This window comes from Arachis ipaensis, chromosome B01, assembly GCF_000816755.2.
Source record: "Arachis ipaensis cultivar K30076 chromosome B01, Araip1.1, whole genome shotgun sequence".
NCBI lineage: Eukaryota > Viridiplantae > Streptophyta > Magnoliopsida > Fabales > Fabaceae > Arachis > Arachis ipaensis.
Window position 1 is genome coordinate 132,037,561 of NC_029785.2, and position 9,703 is coordinate 132,047,263.

General features: G+C 29.0%; 1 protein-coding gene and 1 long non-coding RNA gene across 2 annotated transcripts in view; one reads left to right on the forward strand and one right to left on the reverse strand.

Moving 5' to 3' along the window:
* LOC107639425 (serine carboxypeptidase-like 33) overlaps positions 1-3,288 on the reverse strand; it is a 5,523-nt gene extending 2,235 nt beyond the window's left edge. The window contains exons 1-8 of the mRNA XM_016342923.2: positions 2,915-3,288; positions 2,512-2,619; positions 1,833-1,928; positions 1,644-1,736; positions 1,472-1,560; positions 957-1,378; positions 652-747; positions 382-487 (exon numbers count right to left, since the gene is read on the reverse strand). Of these exons, the coding sequence (XP_016198409.1) occupies positions 382-487; positions 652-747; positions 957-1,378; positions 1,472-1,560; positions 1,644-1,736; positions 1,833-1,928; positions 2,512-2,619; positions 2,915-3,221 (1,317 nt within the window). The 5' untranslated portion in view covers positions 3,222-3,288. The remainder of the gene's footprint in view (positions 1-381; positions 488-651; positions 748-956; positions 1,379-1,471; positions 1,561-1,643; positions 1,737-1,832; positions 1,929-2,511; positions 2,620-2,914) is intronic.
* LOC110263696 lies at positions 6,745-8,078 on the forward strand. The gene is made up of 4 exons (XR_002349576.1): positions 6,745-6,887; positions 7,034-7,108; positions 7,219-7,712; positions 7,798-8,078. It is a non-coding gene; the product is annotated as an uncharacterized LOC110263696 (long non-coding RNA).

The window sequence follows — 9,703 nt, forward strand, 5'->3', positions numbered from 1 at the left end:
ATTGTTCAAATTTTCAAAAATATATTTTTTTTTATCCTAGTTACATATTTATTTTTATTTGGTTCTAACTTCTAACATATGAAAGGGTTATTAAAAAAAAGTGACTTTAAACCTATAAGTTAGTATGACTTAGTTTATTCTGTAACATATGGCTTGGGAAAAAAAAGGTTAAAAATTTTGCAATGCACATACAAGCTGCACAAACATGGAATTTTGAACCAATTTAAACTGGGAAAAGAAAAGACCAGTTGTAAGTATTTTATGAACTTTTTAAATTGCATGCTCACAATAATGTTACCAATCCAATCTGAACCGTATAAATTAGAAAACCTTTCAATCTTATGAATATATAGACATTTTGATTTGATTTGATTTCTGAACCTGATTTTGATGGTACCAAGTACGCCAAGCAGTCTTGAGAGGTAAATTAAGGGCCTCAATGCAGTACCGTGTACCTATCACAGGTACTCTTCCATCTGCATCTCCACTTTATATGTGGTACAAATAATATTATTAATATTTTAATAATAACATTAACAAAAAGGTAATATAGTCACGGGAAAAATTAAAGGGGCATCAATTACAACCCCTAGAATGTGAATAATATTAATAATAATGGTTTCACGGGCTGTTGATCTAAGAAATATATACCTGTAAACCCATATCTTAAGCCCACCCTGGATGAGTTTGGTGTAGATGGGTAGGATCGAAAATACAGAGAAGTTGTAAGTCCTCAATATGGAAGCACTGAAAATTTAGACATAAATAGCATAGAAATTAAATCAGAGTATTCAAATAATTGCAAGGAAGGTAACAAATTAAACTAAGTAAAAAAATAAATAAATCCCTAACATTTTAACTTAAAAATATATAAGTTTCTGACTAATTAAAAATACAAAAATATTTTTAATAATTATTCTTATTAATCTAGCTACTAACTAGTAACTACAACTTACTTGCAAACCTTCCATGTTACACTAGAAGTGTTCGTGTTTTCTCCTCTAATATTAGCATGAAAAGATGATTGAACATCTATCTTATTGAAATATTGTTCTGCATATGTGGAATAACAAGGATCATAGCCACCAAAAATTCTCATTCTCTTGGTCTCAATTTCATCATCATCATCTAATAATAATGAGGAAGTGCTGCTATTTAGAGTACATTTAGGGGCATAAATGTTGTATATGTCAATTTCTGAGTAATCTTGCCACACTGTGTTCATGGCCTCATTGCATTCCTTAGACCAATCAATTTGTTTAAAATCACATACTTTCTTTGCTTTCTCATATTGTTCATCTGATATAACTGCATGGCTCCATGCATATTCTAGAAGCCCTTTGTAGTCATAGTAATCATGAGTTTCTGGATTCCCCACCTGAACATTTATTTACATAGCAATTTAAATAATAACCTCTTTAACTTTAATTAAGTATTGATCATGATTATGGAGGATTATATCTGTACTTACAATAAAACCTTTAAGATTAATAAAAGGGTACTTGTTTCTATCCTTATTTCGATCAAATACTAGCTCTGCAAGTTGAGGGACATAATGGCCTGCAAAAATAATAAGGTAAATGTGATTAGGCTAGTGATTTAGTGTAATGTGATATTGTAAATTTTTTAAGTTAAATACTAACCAGCATAGCTTTCTCCTGATATAAAGAAGTCCCTTGATTTGAACTGAGGGAATCTTTGTAGCCAATTTACCAAGAAATTGTAGGCATCCTCAGCTGATTATTAATTTGTCAAAAATATATATATATATGATGAGACCAATTACTAATTAATCAACAAATTTATCATGGAATTTAGGAAATTGAACTCACCAACAAAGCTATCCTCTAATGTAGTGAGGTCAGAGGATGTGTTGGTGTAAGAGAAACCAACTCCAACAGGGGACTCCACAAATAATAAATTTGCTTCTGCAAAGGGTAATTTGAAACTAAATAACATCTCACTAATAATATTAGCAAAACAATCTTGTTAATTGTACAATCATACATGGATTTTTTTTATTTTGTTAATTAAAAAATAATCTAAATACATAATTAATTAATAACAACTGAATTTTTATATATGTATCAAGAGTGTTGATATATGTATAGTGTTTTTCTTAGCAAAATGGATCATTCATCATTCTCTACCCCATTTGCATTCCTTATCTAACTAGTATTCAAAACTATATATACTAATTAGTCAAAGGAAAAAAATTCTAAATAACCCCTAACAATTATTTCAAAAGACAACGAGGTCCTTAACAAAAAAAAATCCAACTCGACTCCTGATATTTACTTTTATGGACTAATTAGTCCTTGTGCAAAAAAAAAATCAATATTGTTTTTTTTTTCTGCACAGGAATTAATCAGTCCCAAAAAAAAAATCAAGAGCTGAATTAGGTGTTTTTTTTTTCTTAAATACCTCTTTATCCTTTCGAAATAATTATGAAGAGTCGGGTGGGATATTCACTCTTAGTCAAAAGATGAAAAGAAAGATAGAAAGGCATACCTTGATTCCATGAATATGGGTTGAATTGTAGTCCTTCACCATTTTTGTTGACTAAAAGAGGTCCTATCTCAACTACAGCACCATACCCAATTGAGGAGCATCCAGGTCCTTCACACACAAACAAAGAACATCAACCAAGCATAACAGGATCACCATATAACATTAAACCTTACTTGCTCATACATAAATTTGTTTGGAGGGGAAAAAAAAAGGAAAAAAGAAAAAACTTTCATGTGTTTGTTCACATAAAACTAAAATTGTAAAAATACAACTTTTTTTTATTTTTGTCTTATCTTTATATTTTTATTTTAAGACATGTATAAAGCACCAAGTTAAAAGTTAGAATAGCAAATATGAGAATGGTGATTGAGATGTGACATTAATATGAGAGAGAGAGAGAGACCTCCATTGAGCCATAGAAGGAGGGGCTTGTTGGAAGGATCAGATTGAGCTTCAAAGAACCAGTAAAAAAGGGCCCTCCCATGTTCTTGATTGACAGTGATATATCCTGAAAAGTGTGAGACCAATGGGCTTGAAGGTTGGCCAGGAAGATCTCTTACTCTATCAGCTTCATAGCTTTTCACATTAAATTCTGATGATGATGCTTCTTTAATGAAAGATGTAGTAATAGTAGTAGTTAATGAAAGAATGAAACACAGAAGAATATTCATATCTATAGCCAGAATGGAAATCTTCTTTGACCCCAACATTATTGTATAGTGTTAACAAGTGGCTTTTGGTTTGGATTTTGGTCTTGGAAGTTGCAAGTGGATGACTTATTAAAATAGTTTTTTTATTTTTCAGAAATTATCATTGGCCACACAAAAATATTGCTATTAAAATATATCTATAGTGTAGACCTCACTACTCACTAGGCACTAGAATAATGCATGTCACTTTTCTTATCAAGTTTCTTTTTTTGATTTTTGAGATTATTGAATTGTTCTCTCAGTAATCATGGTGGACCCTTAAATCATATATGCACAAGTCTCATCTCTTTTGGATGGATTCATCATTTGATTATGACTAAATTTGAAAAGTTATTATTATGGGGGAAAAAACAAAAACAGTGATATAAGAATTTACTTTTTTTTTAATTTATTTATTAATCACCTTGTTACAATAAGAACAACAACAAAAGGCTAATTACACGAATAATTTTTTGATTGAGTAAAAGTCCCTAGAGGAAAGAACCTCAAAGGACATGTGTGGTGTATTTACTATTTTGCCTTATCTTGTTCTATTTGTGCAGCACTTAATATAGAAGTGTTAGTGGGCTGCACTCAGATACATTGGATTGAATTGGATTCCACTAAATTAAAACCCATGCTTAGTACCTAAAACCTGACACGTTAAGGAACCATTTAGAGATTCTTTGTTTTGATCCATAAAATGGAATAGGAGATTAATTTATTAGTTATTAAAATAATAAATCTATGAATAAAATAGACAACTGAAATATTTTCAATTAATAATCATATCAAATCAAATCAAATCATACCTATTGAGTCAAATTCAAATCATATAAATTAATGACTAAACTAAAATAAAATGATTTCTTTCTTATTCAAATTAAATGTAATAAATACAAATTAATTTTGTTAGATAATCATGATCTTTTGGTCTTTTATATATAGATGGTCAAACAAACTTATAAGAACATCTTTAATGCTTGGTATTAATTTTATTTTATTTTAGGTCCCACAAGATGCCACATAAATATTTGTGGATTATATATCATAAGACTTGATTTGAAACTTAATGTAAAATTTGTCACTCCAATACTTGGTTTAATTTCAATTTAAATTTTAAAATATTTTTTATTATTTTAAATAAATTTAATTAAATTGTGAAAATTTAAATAGATAGGTTACAATGTTACAACAAATTAACAAAACAATGTAACACTGTTAGTGTTTATTTAATAGATAGGTTTAAACAAGTGGCAATATTTCATTATTTTTTTTCTTTACTGATACTAGATTATCAGTATTATTTTAAAAATAGTATCTAATACAAGTTTTAATTTTAAATCAGTTTATTTACTGTACAAATTAAAATTGATATCTAAAATTGACCCATTGAAATTACTCTAAATATTATTATTTTTATTACTCTTATTATTTCAACTCTTCTTTTCTTCTTTTTTTTTTCTTTATATATAATTTTTTATATGTACAAATATATTCAAAATGAAAGGCATGGATGAATGTTTTAGATGTGTAGTAATTAGGATGATCAATGAATTTTTTATAGCATTGAATAGAAGAATATTTGTAAAATGAATATACCCATGGTAATAAGTTTTATTTGTCAATTTGTTATCTTTTATCTAATAAACAACATTCATGATGAATCAGAAATTATATATAATTGATTGATAATTTTGTATAAAAACACTCTTATGGTGACTAAACACCGTACCATTAATTCGCTAAAGTTAATTCTCCTATAATTATCTCAATGTATAACACTATCAAATAAAAATTTATTAGATTATATTTGTTTCTAATGAGGTGAGCGAGCTTTTAGACCTAATCACGGTTAAAGTTGAGGAAAGTAAGAAAAATACTAATAATACAAACACTATTTATTTTTAATACTCAATAATAATAATATATAAATTAAAACTAATATTGTTTCGTATAAAATAATAAAACGTATATTATACTTGAATAACGAGAATTTTTCCTTGCAAATCATATAAAATACATCATTTTAATTTGCTTACATATAATTTTAAGTTTTCATTTGCTATTAACACTCTTCATGTCTTTAATTTTGAAATGTTATTTTTTATAATGAATATATTATTAATTATGTTGAATTATAGAATTGATTATTTTATGATTATTATATTATAATTTTTTAATTAATTTTTCTTTAAAAATTAAAGAATATCTATAGATAACTGCAGGTATCTGCATTCCCTAAAAGAATAATTAAATAGGGATTTGCGACGAAGATAGAGAGGGGACGGAGGATAATTAAACAAGAGTAAAGAACGAAAAAGGAAGACCATTGCGCCCACACGAATAGTCATTACCATCCCTAACCAACAAATAAAAATTTAATTTGAGTCGATTTGAGATAAAACACATGGACTTTATTTATATTGAGTCCTAATATAATGAATCTAATTTAAATTTGGGATTCAAGTAATGGATCTAGGTTAATTTTGTTCACTTGACTTAATATTTTTAATCATTGTTGTAACAAATACTATACTATTAAATATTATTATATTTAGTATATATCATACTATAATGTTTATAAAAAAATTTGAATAATAAATCAATCATCAACAAATTATATATTAATCACTACTAGAAAACTAGTTATTATAGACGGATATTTTCGATGGATTTTATCCCACGGAAATACAGACGAAATTTCAGAGGGATTTTTTGTCGGAAAACAAAAAAAATGAATTAGCATAAATTACAGATGGAAAAGAGAATCCGCCTATAATTCTGTTGGAAAAATTAATTTTTTTCGTGGAAAATTGTTACAGACGGATTTTTCGTCTGTAATTAAATAGACAAAATACTGCATTTTATTAAATTATTACAGATAGAAAATCTGCATATAATTTAAAATTTTCTGTCAGAAATATTGAGTTAACCCTAATCTTATCCCTATCCTCTCGATCCATTTACACTCCACCCATATCAAATGAGCTTGTTCCTCTCTCCGTCACCGAGTTGCTTCTTCTCTCCGTCACACCAGCTTCTTCTGCTGCTGTCGCCGCCGCTGGCGTCACAGATCTATCTCCGTCGTCCCTTGCGTCGCACGGGCTCCCTCAACCGCCGCATCCAACCCTAACCCCAAAGCTTCGTCACGCCTCCAACCCTAATCCCAGAACTTCGTAGTTGAGATTGTATCAGAAGAATTTGAAGGCAAGAGGCTACTGGAGAGGCATCGAATGGTGAATGCTGCGTTGGAGGAGGAAATGAAAGAGATTCACGCTCTCTCTGTCAAGAAAGCTGTCACCCCAGAGCAGTGGAAACAGCTGCAGCAAGACTCCAACCAAGCAAATCCGCAGATTGAAAATGAGTAGGTGTGGGAGCAGAATAGTCTACGTTGGGAACCTCCCTGGTGATATTCGTGAAAGAGAAGTAGAAGATTTGTTTTCAAAGGTACTTTGCTATTTTCATTCGTGAAAGAGTTTGATTTTTCATTTGCTTAATACTTACCAATAGAAACTACTTTACACCTTGTGTTGTCTTTGCTGATTTTTCGTGTCCTTGTTCATTTTAATTTTGGCAGGTTGCTTCTCTTAGAGAAGGTGTATCCCTAGAAACCAAACTTCTGAGTAGGTAAGCTAGCTTGTTTGCTATTTATGTAGGAAGGAAGCTGTTTTGTGACAAAGAGAGGTATGCCAGAAGAATGGATATTAATCATATCATATGTGGCAGAAATATGAATTGAGAAAATTACAGCCCCCTTCGTGGAATACTCAATTATACTGAGAGACAGAATTTTGTGAAATACTCAATTTTTTATTTATTTATTATCATAGGGTGCTCTCAAGGCTGGCAAACAAACACAGGATGAGAGAGATGAGGAAATTATAGCCCTTCGTGTGAAAATTCAGGTAATTTTTGAAGAAAGCATGCATTTCTTTCCATAGTTAGATTACTATATATATATATATGGTGTACCCTGATATTTGATGTGAAGTTATAGCTATCTTTTCTTTGTCAGAATCTAAAAGATGATACAGCAGCAGCAGCTTTTGAACAACAGCAAGAAGCTTCAATCTTTCCCCTGTTTCTGGATTTTGATCTCTGCCTCCAAAGGAGAAGAAAAGGTGAGTTTCTCTTCCATTTTTTCATTTTGCTTCTGATTCATGTTGATTTTCTCTGGAACCATGTTGACATTCTGGTAGGATATTCTTATTTAATTGATTTAGTTGAATGCATGTGACTGTAAGCTAATTAGCAAGTAGGCTTGGTTTTGGCTGGGTAGGAAGATCATTGATTCTTATTTTAGTTGAATGCATATTGGTCTAGGATAATTATTGGTGATTATATGTCTTTGCATGTGATGTTTTACAGCTTGATTATTGATTCACTTTTGTTGGATTATCTGGTTTATGTTGATGATGATAGTAGTTGCATGTGATGTTTTACAGCTTGATTATTGGTCAAAGTGCCTTTTCAGTTTATCAGTAGCATTTGGCTAACCAACCTGTGAATGTGAGTTTTAAAGATCCTAGTTTCTGCCTTTATCTTGCATTTTATTACCCAAAATGTTATTTGAGATCTCTATTTTTTATTGCAGGTTCTTCGTGAACTTCTTGAGTTCAAAAGTGATCGTGCTCCAATACCTGTAGGGAAGGTTGAACCTGCTTCAGCTATTGTGCATCGATTCTGCACTTGTGGGATGTCTCTTGGAGCTATTTCAAGAGAAACTCATGAAGCAATTGCAATTGCAATGAACAGATTAGGTGGAATATATGTAAAATTGTGTAAAATTTAGTATGGTTGAACAATATACTGAGGATTATAGTTGATAATACACTTTGTTTATGTTTTGAATTATATTGACTTGCTTGTTTATAATAATTTTTTTTAATTTTATAATATGATGAATTTATTTATTTTTTGTAATACTATAAATATTCGAATACAAATTAGATAAAAATTTGTATTAAATTTATATTTATTTTGTATGAAAACAAGTTTATTTTGTAATTGAAAAAATAAAAAAAATTCTATTTTAGCTTACTAACGGATTTACAGACGAATTTTCTGTCTGTAATCAGAGTGTGAGATGATTTTCCAAGGTTCAAATTACAGACGGAAATCTGTCAAAAAATCCGTCTGTAATTTACAGACGAAAAATCCGTCGGAAAATCCGTCTGAAATTACCGATGGAAAAACCGTCGAAAAGTTCGTCGGCTTCAGGAAATGGATGGAGAATTTACAGAGGAAAAATCCGTCGGTAACTGGTAAAAATCCGTCGGTAATTTTCTGACGGAAAAAATTCCGTCGGTAAATAATTTCCGACGAGCCTTTTACAGAGGAACAAAATCCGTCGGTAACAAAAAATCCGTCGGTAACCAAAAATCCGTCTGTAATATAGACCAAATCTTTCTGTAAATATGTCTGTATTAAGTCATTTTCTAGTTGTGAATCCTGTCAAAAAATTAAATAAATTATACATTAGATATTATCATTTGCATACTAATATATATAATTGTTATTAAGTTATAATTAATTTCTAACCTAATTTTTGCGAATTAAAATTTAAATGATTGAAATTATTAAATACCAAATTTTTGCAGCTAACTAATTTTGTTTTTGTTATTAAAATTAAAAAAAGTGAGTTGTTAATCAATTCTAAACTCAAATTTAAATTTGTGTAAAAAATTATTTTTAATTTTATCTTATTAACTAGAATTAATTTTAAAATAAAAAAATTATGTACATCATATTATAAAATAGTGTAGTCATTTATTTTTTTTTAATGGTAATTATTGATAAATAAATTGGTGTAAAAATAGGAGAAAATGCATTCATCAATCTACGGATAATAATTTATTTTTCAATAGAATAAATTATATATTAAATAACAAAAGTTATTATGATTTTTTGTCGCATAAACTAATACTCATCGATAGTGTTTTGCTAATATTATTAAGGAATATTAATCAATCTAATAGCTTTTGTAGTAACATAAGTCTATAAGTTTGGAAACTTAAAAACCATATCATTAAATGTGAAATATTAACCGGTAACAACGTTGATTATATTGGTTTGATTTCATGAGTGAATATGATACCAATAAATAAAGTTGTCACATTTAAATTTCAGAAAAGACAATCTCCACAAATATTGATATAAATGAGAATTGTTCTATTTTCAAGATAAATGTTATTTTTTTCACCTATTTTCTAACTCGACAAGCCGATAACTAATCCACCACGGATTGAAGTTCCATTTATTAAGGGTTTGTCGCTAGCCAATGAGTTGTTACATACACAAGGTGAGATTCGAAACCCTAATACTTCCTTAAGTGGACGAATGAAATGACTACTCAACCAACTCAAATTAGTTAAAATAAATACTATTTTTTTAATATTTTCAATATTAAAAATTGTTAACCTATGATTTTAATTATAACTTTATAAAATATTTATAGTACTAATTATTATATATATTTATTTATTTTTTTAATAAAATCT